The sequence below is a fragment of the Ranitomeya variabilis genome, chromosome 3, assembly GCF_051348905.1.
Source record: "Ranitomeya variabilis isolate aRanVar5 chromosome 3, aRanVar5.hap1, whole genome shotgun sequence".
NCBI classification, from domain to species: domain Eukaryota; kingdom Metazoa; phylum Chordata; class Amphibia; order Anura; family Dendrobatidae; genus Ranitomeya; species Ranitomeya variabilis.
The window spans coordinates 633,560,496-633,578,118 of record NC_135234.1 but is presented as its reverse complement, the minus strand read 5'-3'; the positions used below and the strand labels follow the sequence as shown (position 1 = coordinate 633,578,118).

Genomic DNA, 17,623 nt, shown 5'->3' with positions numbered 1-17,623 from the left:
CAAATCCTCATGTAAATCTGCATGTAAAACGCATAAAATACGCACAAAAACGTGCAGAATTTCCACAGTTTTCTGCCAAGAGATGCAGAAACCACGCAGGAATTTACACAAGCAAATCCGCAACGTGCGCACATAGCCTTAAAGAGAACCTGTCAGCAGGATTTTGCAAAGTAAACTACAGGCGCTGTCAGGTTGGCGTTGATATACTGATATACTGGGTTTTTTTTTCCCTGGGTGAAAAATGGATGATTTAACAGGTGTTAGTTGCACGAAGGTTGAGTTCAGACAAACACAATGAAAGTCATTAAAAAGGAAACGGCTTCAAAATGGCAAGCGAACACAGATATGATGTAGTTCATAAAAACATTTATTTTGCATTTATACAGAACAACCTTAAGTCTATTGTGAATCTGAACATCCGTCTGTAATTTGCACAGCATTCGCTGGCATGTCTGCCTGCACGGACAACAGGGGCAGGAATATCACAGTTAGAGGGAGGTGGAGGAGTGTATTATATAGTTAAGTCGCACTGATTCCCTTTCTCTAGATGCTTATGGGATATGTCCAGTGCTGCCGAGGATGCTGTCTTTACCAGGTTTGGAGCTATTGCAGTTTGATTGCAAAAGATGATAGCAGCATAAAGTAATGCTAGATAATGCCAAATAACTTTCTGCTGCACGTTTTATTTTCTTCTCATTCGCTTTCTTATTGACATAGTAAAGCCTCATTGAGACGACCATAAAACATGGTCTGTGTGCGGACCGTGACGCACGGACTTGCCGCGGATTTCCTGACTTGAATTTATAGGCAAATATAAAGCTGTTGATTTTCAGTCGGGCGACCAGTCAGGTCTGTGCATTGTGGTCTGTACTCGCACCATGTTCCATGGATGTCTGAATGAGTCCACCAGTTTTTTTTCTTTTGTTAGAAATACTAGTTGAAGATGCAGCGTAGAAGAAAAAAAAATAAACCAGCAGCAGCTTATGCAAGCTCAAACTATATTGCTGGGAGTCTAATAAGGAAGCAATGACTAAATCCAGACTTTGACAGAACTGTAAAAGACCCGGATCATCTCCATCGCAGTGGTTTTACCTCTTAGCGCACACACAAGAAAAAAAAAAAAAAAGACAAAACATTCCCACATTCATGATCGATAACCTTCTAAAGCAGGAATCTAAACATAAAAAACAGCAAATTAAAAGCTTAACTTAATTTAAGAAAAGACCAGAACCAGGAATAAGATCTGCACATCCCCGCAAAAAAAAACGGCTGTGGGACAGTTTTGCTTTTTGGTGAAAACAGAGGGGAACGTTCTCAGACGCTATTAAAAAAAAAAAAAAAAAAAAAAAAAAATCAATCAATCATAGACCAAGCAGCCAAGCTGGGAGTCAATTGTCCAGCACTGATATGTCTCCCATGCACATGAGTGTAGCAGCACTGTCAGGCTTGTGTGCGCTTCCCATAACCCCGTCTGAGAGGGCCTTAAAGATGCTAAGAGGTGACCTGGGTAAAGTATATAAGGTACAACACCAACTTTGTGATGTGTGATGATCATATTACTTCTGTGAAGAGGAAACCCTCCATTAGAGCAATTGCTAAGGCCACTGCATTTTCACAGTATGAGTGGAGCAGAGAAAGGTGCATTGTGTGCATAGGTCCCGAAGGCTATACATCTGCACAGCTGGTTATAAATAAGGAAATGGAGGGTACAGGTAACCACTGAATCACATGTTTGATCCCTACCGGCAGCACATAAACCTTTCCTGGCGGAGATCTGAATCTCTCCAGCAGTGAAGGAAGATGAACAGAATATGTTGTGAAAAGAACGGATTTCAGCATAAATAATCAGACTTGTTTCCTTGCCAGCGCTCAGAAAACAATGGGGTGCAAAGCAGTCTGTTGAAACGAAAGTTGTACTGTCTTTAACTTGGCTTTTCACCCAGAAAGGGTGCAGCTTTCTGTATTCCTTTTTTTTTTTTTTCATTTTTAACCAGATTTTTTTCCGACTAGCTGCATGAGGCCATCTGTGCTCATGGATTTAGGTCTCTCCAGAGGGAATCCAAGTGCCCTGCTCCAGATAAGCTGAGACAGGACGCCCAATGCTCTTGACACACCAAAGAGGACTGTATAGTAATTCATCTCCTTCATGCCATAATACTGGAGAGAGAGAAAAAAAAAGAAGTCATGCATCACATTTATTCTAAGATTAATCTAAGGGTATGTGTCCACGTTCAGGATTGCATCAGGATTTGGTCAGGATTTTTCATCAGTATTTGTAAGCCAAAACCAGGAGTGGGTGATAAATGCAGAAGTGGTGCATATGTTTCTGTTATACTTTTCCTCTAATTGTTCCAGTCCTGGTTTTGGCTACAAATACTGATGAAAAATCCTGACCAAATCCTGATGCAATCCTGAACGTGGACACATACCCTAACAGTTGCAGCGGTTAAACACATGAAAATTTGTTACTTTTGTTAATGGTCGCTCTGTCAAACTCACACAGAGGGCCAAAATAAAAACCTTTGGCAAAGTCGCGGGCCAACCAATATACAGTATAATGGGCCCCACATAGCCCTCCATACAGTATAGTGGGCCCCACATAGCCCTCCATACAGTATAGTGGGCCCCACATAGCCCTCCATACAGTATAGTGGGCCCCACATAGCCCTCCATACAGTATAGTGGGCCCCACATAGCCCTCCATACAGTATAATGGGCCCCACATAGCCCTCCATACAGTATAATGGGCCCCACATAGCCCTCCATACAGTATAATGGGCCCCACATAGCCCTCCATACAGTATAATGGGCCCCACATAGCCCTCCATACAGTATAATGGGCCCCACATAGCCCTCCATACAGTATAATGGGCCCCACATAGCCCTCCATACAGTATAATGGGCCCCACATAGCCCTCCATACAGTATAATGGGCCCCACATAGCCCTCCATACAGTATAATGGGCTCCACATAGCCCTCCATACAATTAAATACAAAATTCCAAGGCAAAGTGCACAAAAGAAAAAATTAATTAAATAAATAGAAAAATACCAAATAGTGATATAATAAGTGCACCAATGGACAATGCGAATGGACAACTCGGAAATAGAACAAACTAGCATCGAAAAAGAACTTGAACATATATCCAAAATTCAAATAAAGAAAAATATTTATTCAAGGATACATATACCATAAGGAGGGGTGGGAAAATACCAAAGAAAGGGCAACATAGGGGACAATGATTATTCGAACTCCATACAATGTGGCAGAAGCATCATATAGTATAGTTATCAAGAATATCCAATCAAATGGTCATAATGCCACAGAAATGCAAGTATCATAAGATCTAACCAAAGAGAAAGTAAGTATAAACATGTGTGCAGGCATTTTAGGAGTTAATGTGAGATGCACAAAAACAATCATACAAGGGGGCTGGAATGGGACCAATTGTCTAAAAGCATATGTATTCATCCATCACTAGAATAAGTAAATACATTAGATGGCCACCCAGTAAATTACCTTGTGCCTGTATGTCCAGAGTCACCCAGAATGCGCCCTGCCCCAACGCGCGTTTTGGCCACCCCTGACGAAGGCAGACGCCGAAACGCGTGTCGGGGCAGGGCGCATTCTGGGTGACTCTGGACATACCGGCACAAGGTAATTTACTGGGTGGCCATCTAATGTATTTACTTTATTCTAGTGATGGATGCATACATATACTTTTAGACAATTGGTCCCATTCCAGCCCCATCGTATGATTGTTTTTCTCTTCGCCACGACAGCACCCACTTGAGAGAGGGGATCCGCCCCTTAGGAACAGGAAACCCTATGGAGAGAATAAAAGGGGCGGTCCCCCTCGCTCCCACAGTTGGTTTCCTGTTCCTAAGGGAACCCATGGAGAAGAGGATGCCTAGCCTGGATGCCGCCTGTGCGGTTTGCCTGTGAGGACGGCAGGGGCTCCAGTGCTGGAAGCAGCGTCGGGGGTCCTGGTGTCAGTTTTCCCCCCTCTGCTGGCAGGCTCCGTGAGGCCAGGGCAGGAGGTCACATGGATCACGGGCAGGAGGACGCATCAGCGGGCCTGCGGCAGATATTCATGCTCCGATGCGCGACGCTGCTGCTAGCGATATGCGCGAGTGTGTAGCTGCCATTTGGCTCCCCTGGAGGTGATATGGAAGCGTCCAGGGCGAGAGCAGAGGAGAGATGACGCCGGGCAGTGCACACAAGATCCAAGATGGCCGCGACCCGGAAGTGGTGAGGACTTCCGGGTTCAACAGGAAGAAGATGGCTGCGCCCAGCATTGAATGACGCCGGCTCTGATTCCTTGGCGTCCAAGCATGGCGACGCCACCTCAGGACTCAGCGGTGCTTTCAGAGGTCACAGCTAACTTCCCTCGCAGCAGCGCATGCAGCGGACGAAATTCCTCCTCAAAGAGCACAAAAGAGAAGAGATCTGACCGATCTTCATCTCAGCCTGTGCTTGCATCTCCTCCTCTACGGCCGGTACCTTGACCATCTGCTTCACTGGGGTGAGTGTGTACCCTCCCTATTAAGCTAATCATGGCCCCTCTTATTTATATACCCTAGACAAAAAGATCGAAATCGAAGCACAGACAATGTGCCTTATGTACCCAGCCCCTCCCGGATAATTACACAAAGAAAATGTGTTATGTCTGTATTGAGAGTGATCAGGGACGAGTTACGAGCGTTCCGTAGTTCAGAAAGTATTCCTGAAACTAAGAGCAGGAAGTATAATTCTCCAAGATCAGATCATTCTTCTGATAAGGAAGATACGGATGTGTCCCTGGAATATAATTCCTCGAAAGGGGAGCAAGATATGTGCTTTCCTACAGACAGTATAGATAATCTTGTCAGGTCTGTATTTAACACCGTGGGTATAAAAGAAAGTAAAGACCTTAGGACACCGCAAGATATAATGATCGCAGGATTGTCAGAAAAGAAAAGGCCTACCTTTCCCGTAATAACACCAATCAAAGATCTGGTTAAGAAAGAGTGGGAGAGTCAGGGGCAGGGAGGATTACCATCGTCATCAAAGAGGCGTTATCCCTTTAAGGATGAGGACATGTCTGTGTGGGTTAAAGCCCCGAAGGTAGACGCAGCGGTGGCATCTATGTCCAAAGAATCCTTGCTGCCTGTGGAAGATTCTGGTTCCTTACAAGACCCCCTAGATCGCAAAGCTGACTCTTTGTTAAAACGGGCATGGGAATCATGTACTGGGGCATTCAAACCGGCTATATCAGCTACATGTACGGCAAAGTCCATGTTAGTCTGGCTTAAAGACCTGGAGGAAGGTCTAAAAAGGGGGCCTGTCTAGAGAAAAACTGATCTCTTTAACCCTAATCAGAGGCGCTACAGCATTTTTAGCGGACTCATCTGCAGACTCTATCAGGTTGGCTGCCAAGTCAGCAGGCCTCACTAACGCGGCCCGTCGCGCCCTGTGGCTAAAAAGGTTGGAAGGGAGACGCCCAAACAAAAATCAAATTATGTGGCCTTCCATGCCAGGGTGAGTACCTTTTTGGTACAAAGTTAGATGAGATTCTAACTAAGGCGGGTGAAAGAGAAAAGGGATTCCCTAATAGCTTTTTTCCATCTTATAGGAGAGCATTCCGAAGACCCATCCTTAATAAAAGGGATTTTAAAAACCAAGACCGCTGGGCCAATAGAGATAACAAACAAAGAGGCACCTTTTTCGGGAAACGTCCATTTAAAATGGAAGACAAACCGCGTTAGTGCAGATTTGCCAGTAGGTGGCAGATTGTCCTTTTTCACCACACAATGGTGTGCAGTTACATATAACTCCTGGGCAACTAGCCTCATAACTTTAGACTTAAAATTAAAGTTTGCCCGAGTCCCTCCGGACTCATTCCTATTGACTTCTTTAAAGTCTGAAGCCCAACAACAATTTTTGGAACAGGAAATAATTCATCTCCTATCCAAGAGAGTATTAGTGGAAGTTCCGTTCCATCAGAGGGGAAAAGGTTTTTACTCCCCTTTATTTTTGATCCCAAAGCCTGACGGATCATATAGGGCTATAATAAATCTTAAAAAAAAAAAAAAAAAATTGAATCTCTTTCTAGTAAATCAAACCTCCAAGACGGAATCAATTAGGTCCACAGTAAAACTTCTATTCCCTGGGTGCTTTATGGCAGTCCTCGACCTAAAAGATGCATATTACCATCTACCAATTTATATTGAACATCAGCAATATCTGCGTGTAGCAATCATGATCAAGGGGCAAATACGTCATTTTCAATACACAGCAATGCCCTTCGGACTGTCAATAGTTCCCGGAGTCTTTTCTAATGTCGGAAGTAATGTCGTTTTTAAGATTAAAAGATACCCTCATAGTTCCATATTTAGATGACCTTCTGGTGGTAAGAAACTCCCCCTCACAATGTGAACAGCCCCTATCTGATACGATCTCATCTCTACAGGAAATGGGATGGTTAATTAACTGGGAAAAATCCAGATTATCTCCAACAACCCGTCAGACATTTCTGGGTCTTATCCTAGACTCTGAATGTCAGCGATGCTTCCTCCCAGAATCCAAACAGTTAAAAATAAAAAAGAAAGTACAATCAGTTATTAATAACCCGGTAATTTCCCTTAGAGAAGGTATGTCTCTTTTGGGTTCCTTTACATCATATATTCCGGCGGTTGCATGGGCTCAGTTTCACGCTAGGCGGTTACAATACACCATTTTACGGGAAGATGAAAAATTGCAAGGCCATTTGAGTAGTCGCCTCTGCCTCCCATTAAATGTGTTAGTCTCTCCACTGGTGGTTAGAACCAGACCATCTGATCGGTGGAGTCCCCTGGGTGATTAAACCTTCAAGAATAATTTTTTTCTGACGCCAGTCCTACTGGTTGGGGAGCACATTTGGAAGACCAGATAGTTCAGAGCCAATGGTCTCTTAGTGAGTCGAAGGATTCCTTTAATGAAAGAGAGCTGAAAGCAGTTTATCATGCCATATGTAAATTCCTTCCACAGTTACACGGAACTCACACAAGGATACTGTCAGACAACATGATATCCGTTGCATATATAAACCATCAAGGAGGAACCCAATCGGGAACTCTCATGTCTAAAACAGACAAGATCCTATCTATGGCCGAGATACATCTCCGGTCTTGGTCGACATTGCATGTCAGAGGAGTGGAAAATTCGAAGGCAGATTTCCTCAGCCGTCACTCTCCACCAAGGATAGCCAAGAGGGGGGGCACCCCCGACATAGACCTGTTTGAAACAAGAGGCAACAGACAGGTCAAAAAGTTCGCTTCATTGTTCCTGTCCGACAACCCAGATATCCTAAATGCTCTCCAAGTTCCATGGACATTCCGACAAGCTTATGCCTTCCCTCCATTAATACTCCTTCCGACCGTAATCAGGAAGATAAGGGAAGACAAAGCGAGCATAATCCTAATAGCACCATTCTGGCCCAAGAGGCCATGTTTTTCGTGCCTCAGGGCCATGTCGCTTGCAGATCCATGGATCCTTCCAGAGACTCAGGACCTTCTCTCTCAGGGTCCCTTCAACCACCATCATGTGAAGGGCCTACGGTTGACAGCCTGGTGTTTGAAAGGCAACTATTAAAACTAAGGGGGTTTTCAGAGAGATTGATTGATTGATTGATACCCTTCTACTTAGTAGAGAGAGGTCTACAACAACCATATATGTGAGAATATGGGGAAAAAATTTCTAACTTTCTACCCTGCAGCTCTATCAGAAGAAATTCCTATTTCTGCAATTTTAGAATTTCTTCAGAAAGGACGTGACTTAGGCTTATCGGTCAGTACACTAAAAGTGCAGGTTTCTGCTCTAGGAGCTCTGTATAGTCACAATATTGCAGGAGACAGATGGGTAGCACAGTTCATCTCAGCATGCCAACGGGCAGAACCAATCCAGATTCCCCACATACCACCATGGGATCTTAATCTAGTTCTAGAGGCCCTAACAGGGGGACCATTCGAGCCTATACACTCAGCCCATATAAAGTATGTTACTCTTAAAACAGCTTTCCTTGTTGCTTTAGTATCAGCCAGAAGAGTAGGCGATATTCAGACGTTATCGATAGATCCTTCCTTTCTGTCAATTTTCCAGGATAGGATTGTCTTAAAAACAGACCCTTCTTACGTACCTAAAGTACGGACCAAGTTTCACAGATCCCAAGAGATCTTCCTTCCTTCCTTCTATAGTAATCCCACAAATCAGGAAGAGGAAAGGTACCATACTTTAGATGTTAAAAGAGCAGTAATAGCTTACCTAGACAGAACTAGCCCCTGGAGGAAGAGCAGGGCTCTCTTTGTTTCCTTCCAGGGCCACAAGAAAGGTTCTGGTGTCACGAAGAACACGTTGTCTCGATGGATTTCGGACGCAATTTGTCTGGCCTATTCAGCAAAGGGGAGAATCCGCCCGAGACTGTAAAAGAACACTCTACCCGTGCGATGTCTTCATCCTGGGCTGAGAGAGCGGAGGTTCCAATAGAACTGATATGTAAGGCCGCAACCTGGTCTTCTCCTACTACCTTCTATACTCACTATAGATTGGACTTGTCTTCCTCATCTGACCTGTCTTTCGGTAGATCTGTTCTTAACACGGTGATCCCTCCCAAATGACTATCTCTGTAAGTCTCTCAAGTGGGTGCTGTCGTGGCGAAGAGAAAACACCGGATTACGTACCGGTAATGCTCTTTTATAGAGCCACGACAGCACCCCTTTACTTCCCACCCTAATAAGTAAATTTTATATATGAGCACTGATAAGGGTGAATGGTTCTTGTAGTTAGCTATACTTATGTTAACTAAAGATAAACGATGATATTGGATTGCCTACTAATACTGGTGGGCGGTTCCTCTCATTCTCTGTAACCCAACTGTGGGAGCGAGGGGGACCGCCCCTTTTATTCTCTCCATAGGGTTTCCTGTTCCTAAGGGGCGGATCCCCTCTCTCAAGTGGGTGCTGTCGTGGCTCTATAAAAGAGCATTACCGGTACGTAATCCGGTGTTTTGTGCATCTCACATTAACTCCTAAAATGCCTGCACACATCTTTATACTTACTTTCTCTTTGCTTAGATCTTATGATACTTGCATTTCTGTGGCATAATGACTATTTGATTGGATTTTCTTGATAACTATACTATGATATGATGCTTCGGCCACATTGTATGGAGTTTGAATAATCATTATCCCCTATGTTGCCCTTTCTTTGGTATTTTCCCACCCCTCCTTATGGTATATGTATCCTTGAATAAATATTTTTCTTTATTTGAATTTTGGATGTGTATTCGGGTTGTTTTTCGCTGTTAGTTTATAGCCCTCCACACAGTATAATGGGCCCCACATTGCCCTCCATACAGTATAATGGGCCCCACATAGCCCTCCATACAGTGTAATTGGCCCCACATAGCCCTCCATACAGTGTAATGGGCCCCACATAGAGCTCCATACAGTATAATGGGCCCCACATAGCCCCCCATACAGTATAATGGGCCCCACATAGCCCCCCATACAGTATAATGGGCCCCACATAGCCCTCCATACAGTATAATGGGCCCCACATAGCCCTCCATACACTATTATGGGCATCACATAATCCTCCATACACTATTATGGGCACCACATATTCCTCCATACAGAATAATGTGTCCCATATAGGGATAGTGGTTCTGGTGTCATGAGCTAAATAAAACCACGTATGGGCCAGAGTTTGACATGTATGAGCAACAAGTCATCACATTATACACATTCCCCTACAATCTGACAGCAATTGAGAACCCCGACCATGAGCAATCTGTGCACCAACACTATGCTCAGTTAATACTATCACTTGATAAATGACAAACCAATTTTTAACATTATACATTGCGCTACCACTATAATCATCCTGTGTGTTTTATAAATTATCGCAATACTCCATTATCAGGAAAAATACTATTCAGTTATCTGCTGCAACAGACCTGCCACCTTAGCCAAAGAAAATGCAGAACTAGAGCCGGACCAGATCGTTACAGGTCAGCCATTATAACCATTTCTTCCTATATATTTACTTCCTGTAAACAGAACAAAGATGGGAGACTGCAACAAATGTGGCACAGGAGAATAACCGTTTTAGGTTAGTCTTGTTCTTACCTGTAGGAGGACACCGCTGTGAGCGTCTACATTGGGCCAGGGGTTCTGGGCTTTTCCCTGCTCCAGTAACACATTAGGCACAATCTTGTAAAGCTGAGCCACCAGCCTAAACATTGGATCATTAGGAAGATGTTTTAGAGCAAATTCTCTCTGACATGTGTAGCGAGGATCAGTTTTTCTGAGGACTGCGTGACCATAGCCAGGGACCACCTGTCATAGAAGACATTAATTAGAAAAGCAACTAGATGCAAACTGCCCATTTAAGAATTTATACATCAAGACAGCCTATACATACCCTGCCAGAATTCAGGGTGTTCCAGATGTAGTCTCTGAGCTGTTCATCTGACACTTCACCACCCAAATCCTTCTGGAGACTTGTTAACCAAACTAGTACCTCCTGTAAGTAAGAAACTTTTTAAAAACTATACAAAAAAAAAAGGTTTCCCCAAGTGTAGATCTAGATGTACGATAACTTACATACCTGATTGGCCAAACCATGGAGAGGACCAGCAAGTCCATTCATGGCAGCAGAAAAAGAAAGGTAAGGATCAGATAGAGCACTGCCAACCAAGTGACTGGTGTGTGCACTTACATTTCCTCCTTCATGGTCACTGGAATGAAAAGAAAACATATCAGTCAGTCTAAAACCAGAAAAAAAAAAAAAAAGAAACACCATAAATGTCAAATCTCTACTTGTCACCAGCCATACAAGGGAATAAGGGAAAGTAAAATCAAGGTTGTGGAGTTGTAGCCTGCATAAGGCTACGTTCACATTTGCGTTGTGCGCCGCAGCGTCGGCGCCACAACGCACAACGCAAACGCAGCAAAACGCATGCACAACGCTGCGTTTTGCGCCGCATGCGTCCTTTTTTTGATTGATTTTGGACGCAGCAAAAATGCAACTTGCTGCGTCCAATGCGCCCGGACGCGTGCGCCGCAGGGACGCATGCGGCGCAAAACACAAGTGCGACGCATGTCCATGCGCCCCCATGTTAAATATAGGGGCGCATGATGCATGCGGCGACGCTGCGGCGCCCGACGCTGCGGCGCACAACGCAAATGTGAACGTAGCCTAAAATGGACTGACTTCTAAAAATATATAATGATGTGCTGTAAATGTTTTCATAAGAATTTGGGAAAGTTATGAAGTTATAGTGTCCTATAAATGCCTGTGCTATTCCTGATCTGAGGATCTCGTCTTTTAGCTGAGATGAATCTGTGCTGCACTTTATGTTCATGCTCAGTAGTCAGGCAGTCCTGTGGAGTCAGGAAAATTGAGGAGTGAGTTTTGGTGTACTGACTCTACAGCCCTGAGTAGAACTGCCTCTCACAGCATATAGTTAAAAACTAAAGAAAACAGAAGCACTACGTAAGCACTAAGGTGTATGCAAAGACTGAACATATGAAACTAACCTTATAGAACATAGCTAGAAGCTAAAATCTGAAAGGAAGGTAGGACCCAGCACTAAATAAAATAGCCTTCTGGTGATGGGAAGGGAGCATGGTTGCATACATCTTAGTCTGTTCTTTTGTATGTATGTTATGCAGTAATAGCAGCTTGCACCTGTTCACAATTTTTTTTTTCTGTTCGGCCGTGTTGGTCTGTTTCATTTTTTGTATACCAAGATCGATTTAAGTAGTAATGGATCCAAAGTGCCTTTAAATTTGGAGGCTTTTATCCAAAAGCATGTTTGTTAAACAGCAGGTCTAGGATCCTACCAGAAAGAGGTCGTCTTGTCACGGTTGGTGGAACTTGGCCAATTTGTGTACCAAGTAACTTCATTTTATAAGAATATTCTATATAGCAGTAATTCAGACATTTTCATATATCTTGTCACTTGCAGAATGCTGCTGTATTTTATTACTAGATTATATACAATCATAGAAGCTTGCACCTGTTCACACTTGCAGTATTCTGCCCGGAGGTGCTGGTCAGGGTTTTTTTTCTTTGCTATATACAACTAAAATCCAAGAAGATGCAGAAGTTTTCTAAGGAAGATCATGTTGGCAGCACACAGATGTGGCCCACATACTAATCCTCAGCAGATGCCACACTGCCTGATGACAGCGAGAATCTGTAAATTCTGTACTCGCCTTACACTGCTTTGTAAGTTCTCAGACCTTCTGATCAGTAGGAAAAATTGAGTTTAAGGAGTATTTAAACAGGCCAAAATTCTGTAAATGAATGTTCACAAGAACTGTCAATGATAACCATCGACCAGTGTAAAAAAGCAGATTACCTGACAAACTGGCAAAACACTTAATTGGCCAAAATCACCACATCCATAGGTACCATTAATGGCCATCTGCATCTTCATAGATGGATAGTGTTTATAACACTTTTGCTTACAACTCCTAGGAGACCGACCACCGCTGCTGTCTAGCTTGTAAGCACTGCACTAAAGATGGTCAGGAATAGGAGGTAAATGCGAGCTTCCCAACCCTGGCCAATTACAAAGTGGTGCTTACAAGCTCAATAGTAAAGGACTTGTAAGCACTGTGCATGTTCTGTCTAGCGGAGGTGGTCGCTCTCCAAGTTGTAAACAAAAGAATAAAAGTGTTAGTACCTCAAAATGGCTGAAAAAATAAAGCATTAAACAGCAAAATTGCTTGTATTTACAAGCACTTTTTTACAATACTCATTTATGAAGATGGGAATAATACTTTAACCCTTTCACGAGGGCCGAGTTGTATTTTTGAATGATACTATTTATTTGATCATGTGATGCACTGGAGAGCAAGAAAAAAAATCTAAGTGCAGTGAAATTGAAAAAAAAGTTCAATTCCAGAATTGTGTTTTATTTTTTATTTACCATGTTCACTATATGGTAAAACTGACCTGGCAATAAATGGTGAATAATTTGGGGGGAAAATTTGTAAGAAAAACAATTTTTTGCTTTTGTCACTATTTTCCGAGACCTGAAACGTTTGTTTTTTTTGGGATATGGGACTTTGGGAGGGCATACTTTTTTGCACACCGAGTTAACATTTTTATTGATACCATCTTGGGTTGGATACAGTGTTTTGATTGCCTCTTATTGCAATGTTGCTGAGGCCCAAAAAATTTAATTCTAGCAGTTGATATTTCTTTTTTGTTACGTCGTTTACAATCAGATTACCGTATTTTGCAGATTGTATGACACATCGTACCATAAGACTCACCCCAAATTGCGGGGTGGAGAATAGTAAAAAAAAAAAAAGATATATATATATATATATATATATATATAGTAACTAAAATGGTGGCGTGTCGTATTGCCTATTTCAACGGCAGTTTACGGAGCGGGGGTCACAGGGTTGCTTATTCAGGAGGCCGGTGGCAGGAGTGGGACAATGCTATGGTGCCTGTGCTCTCAGAAGTCGTCGGCGCCGATGAACACTCCTTTTCTCATTGGTTTCACTACGTTGGGCTTTGGGAAAATAGCCACTGGAGTTAATGGCTGCAGTCCACTCGCTACGATGGTTTTTCTAGGGCAATTCATACATCTCAAATGCAACATGTTTCGCCATAACTGGCTTTATCAGTCTATACCCAGTCCCGTGATGAAGCCAGTTAACATGTTCATATAACAAAATATCTGAGCATGTTTGCTCATCACTTGTTATTACTCAACGTTTAATGGAACCAAAGTATAGATAATACGGATTACAGAAAAATGTTTGTTTTTTTTACTTTGTACTAATGTCCATTGTCTTTTCCTGTGGCTTCTAGGGTAATAACAGAACAGACAAAACACTCTACTTAGAGAACCCAGGGAGCCACAGCACTTTGCTTCGGACAATAAAAACTAGCACTGAATAATGAAAAGCCCACATCTCTGAAACCCTATGGCAAATTTAAAAAACAAAAGTGACTAGTCCGGAGGAAATACTATAAAAGCAAAAACTGGACACTTGACCACAACAGGTCATCTTTAACCCCTTAAAGACATAGGAAGTTTTATTAACTTATCCATTGACAGGTCTCTGTATGAGAGCTTGTTATTTTGCATGACAAGCAGTATTTTTTAATAACTCCCATTCCTTTCACCAATATATAGAAAAACAGGGAAAAAAATCCTAGTTTCGAAATTGTGAAATAAAACCCATAATGCTGCGGTTTCTTAGGTTTTTTTTTTGGTGTTCGTAGTGTGGCAAAATGGCCTGAAAACATGACTGTCCAGGTCAATACGATCACAGCAAAACCACTTCCAGTACTAGGATAGTCATTGGCACCCAGTGGTCGTGTCACAGAGGGCCAATGAAAGGTGGTGCACATGTACAGCGGGACCACCATTACTAAAATGCCAGTGTCCGTGATTGAGAACGTTATTTAAAAGGTTAATGTATAGCAGCTGCCAACTATAACAGCCACCGCAGCTCCCGAGCCTGCTGCCGCTGTAGGTCGCTAGTTAAATGAAAACTCCTGCACTGGGGCATTGGCCAGCTCGGCTATATCTGCGTCTGTAGAAATCCCAAGTACCTGTGGATGGTGAGATAAAGTCTCATGAGCTCTGTGAACTCGACGTCTGTGTATCCCAGCATATTGGCGAAGTTGTAGGACCAGTCCAGGTTGGAATCTATGGCTCCAATGCTACTTCCTTCTCGGTAAAGATTACGGTAGATCTTGGCTGCAATGCATGGGAGTTTTGCAATCAGATCCATTGAGTCTTCATAAATCAGCTTTAAAGAGAAAAAAAAAGGTTTACATTATTACAATACAAAAACGTACATACAGTGGGTGAAATAAGTATTGAACAAGTCACCAATTTTCTAAGAAAATATATTCCTAAAGTTGATATTGATCTGAAATTCTCACCAGATGTCGGTAACAACTCATCCAATCCACACACGGAAAGAAATCAATCTATAATGTCCAGAAATTAAGATGTGAAATAATGAGAAAGGACACGGAAATATATTATTCTCTATTTATATAGCGCCAACATATTCCGCAGCGCTTTACAATTTTGCACACATTATCATCGCTGTCCCTGATGGGGCTCACAATCTAAATTCCCTATCAGTATGTCTTTGAAATGTGGGAGGAAACCGGAGTACCCGGAGGAAACCCACACAAACGCAGGGAGAACATACAAATGCCTTGCAGATGTTGTCCTGGTGGGAGTTGAATCCAGGACTCCAGCGCTGCAAGGCTGCAGTACTAATCACTGAGCCACCGTGCACAAAAGCCTTTGTTGGTGATGACAGCTTCAAGACGTCTCCTGTATGGAGAAACTAGTCGCATACATTGCTCAGGTGTGATTTGGCCGATTCTTCCACACAAACACTTCATATCCTGAAGGTCCTGTGAGCGACTCCTATGAACTGAGCTTTAGTTCCTTCCATAAATTGTCTATTGGATTCAGGTCAGGTGATCGGCTTGGCCATTATAGCAGCTTTACTTTCTTTCTCTGAAACCAATTGAGAGTTTTCTTGCCTGTGTGTTAGGGATCATTGTCTTGCTGAAATGTCCACACATTTCATCTTCATCATCCTGGTAGATAGCAGCAGATTTTTATCAAGAATGTCTTTGTATATATTTGTGCATTCATCCTTCCTTCTATTATATGAAGTGGGCCAGTGCCGTATGTTGAAGAACAGCACCGCACGATTATGTACCCACCTCCAAACTTCACTGTCGGTATGCGGTTCTTGCAGTGATATGCAGTGCCTTTTGGTCTCCAAACATAGTGGGTATTATGGTATCCAAAGAGTTCAATTTTGGTCTCATATGACCAGACTATAGTCTCACAATATTTCGCAGGCTTATCTAAATGTTGATGAGCAAACTTTAACACCTTAACCAGGGATATTTCAGTTTTTGAATTTCAGCTTTTTGCTCCCTTTCTTCCCAGAGCCATAACTTTTTATTTTTTGTCAATAAGGCCATGTGGGGGCTTGTTTTTTTTCGGGACAAGTTGTACTTTTGAACAACACCATTGGTTTTACCACATAGTGTACTGGAAAACAGGAATAAATTCAAAGTGCGGTGAAATTGCCAAAAAAAAAAGTGCAATTCCACAGTTTTTTTTTACCATGTTAGCTAAATGCTAAAACTGACCTGCCATTGTGATTCTGCAGGTCATTACGAGTTCAGAGACACCAAACATGCATAGGTTCTTTTTTTATTTAAGTGATGAAAAAAAAAAAAAAAAAGTTGTATTAAAAAAAAAAAAAAAAAAAAAAAGTGCCATTTTCCAAAACCTATAGTGTCTGCATTTTTCGTGATCTGGGGCTGGGCGAGGGCTCATTTTTTGGGCGCCCAGCTGACGTTTTTATTGATAATTACCATGTAATTTTGGCATTTTAATAATTTTCTCGTTACACACAGTTTAGCGATCGGGATAATTATTTTTTTAACCCCTTACTGACATCGGACGGGATAGTACGCCAGATGTCAGCTCCCCTGCTTTGATGCAGGGCTCCGCGGTGACCCCGCATCAAAGCCGGGACATGTCAGCTGTTTTGAACAGCTGACATGTGCCCGCAATAGCGGCGGGTGAAATCGCGATTCACCCGCCGCTATTAACTAGTTAAATGCCGCTGTCAAACTGACAGCGGCATTTAACTACCGCATCCGGCCGGGCGGCCGGAAATGACGGCATCGCCGACCCCCGTCACATGATCGGAGGTCGGCAATGCTTCTCCATTGTAACCATAGAGGTCCTTAAGACCTCTATGGTTACTGACCGCCGGTAGCTGTGAGCGCCACCCTATGGTCGGCGCTCACAGCACACCTGATTTTCTACTACATAGCAGCGAACAGCAGATTGCTGCTATGTAGCAGAGGCGATCGTGCTGTGCCTGCTTCTAGCCTCACATGGAGGCTATTGAAGCATGGCAAAAGTTTTAAAAAAAAGTTAAAAAAAAATGTGAAAAAAAAAAAAAATATATATAAAAGTTTAAATCACTCCCCTTTCGCCCCAATCAAAATAAATCAATAAAAAAAAAATCAAATCTACACATATTTGGTATCGCCACGTTCAGAATCGCCCGATCTATCAATAAAAAAAGCATTAACCTGATCGCTAAACGGCGTAACGAGAAAAAAAATCGAAACGCCAGAATTACTTTTTTTGGTCGCCGCGACATTGCATTAAAATGCAATAACGGGCGATCAAAAGAACGTATCTGCACCGAATTGGAATCATTAAAAACGCCAACTCGGCACGCAAAAAATAAGCCCTCAACCGACCCCAGATCATGAAAAATGGAGACGCTACGAGTATCGGAAAATGGCGCAATTTTTTTTTTTTTTAGCAAAGTTTGGAATTTTTTTTCACCACTTAGGTAAAAAATAACCTAGTCATGTTAGGTGTCTATGAACTCGTAATGACCTGGAGAATCATAATGGCAGGTCAGTTTTAGCATTTAGTTAACCTAGCAAAAAAGCCAAGCAAAAAACAAGTGTGGGATTGCACTTTTTTTGGCAATTTCACCGCACTTGAAATTTTTTTCCCGTTTTCTAGTACACGACATGGTAAAACCAATGATG

General features: G+C 42.6%; 1 protein-coding gene across 1 annotated transcript in view; it reads right to left on the bottom strand.

Moving 5' to 3' along the window:
• Nucleotides 1-346: 346 nt before the first annotated feature.
• Nucleotides 347-17,623, bottom strand: part of CS (citrate synthase) — a 54,434-nt gene continuing 37,157 nt past the window's right edge. The window contains exons 7-11 of the mRNA XM_077297519.1: nt 14,609-14,808; nt 10,628-10,757; nt 10,442-10,543; nt 10,147-10,356; nt 347-2,157 (exon numbers count right to left, since the gene is read on the bottom strand). Coding sequence (XP_077153634.1) covers nt 1,987-2,157; nt 10,147-10,356; nt 10,442-10,543; nt 10,628-10,757; nt 14,609-14,808 — 813 coding nt within the window. The 3' untranslated portion in view covers nt 347-1,986. The remainder of the gene's footprint in view (nt 2,158-10,146; nt 10,357-10,441; nt 10,544-10,627; nt 10,758-14,608; nt 14,809-17,623) is intronic.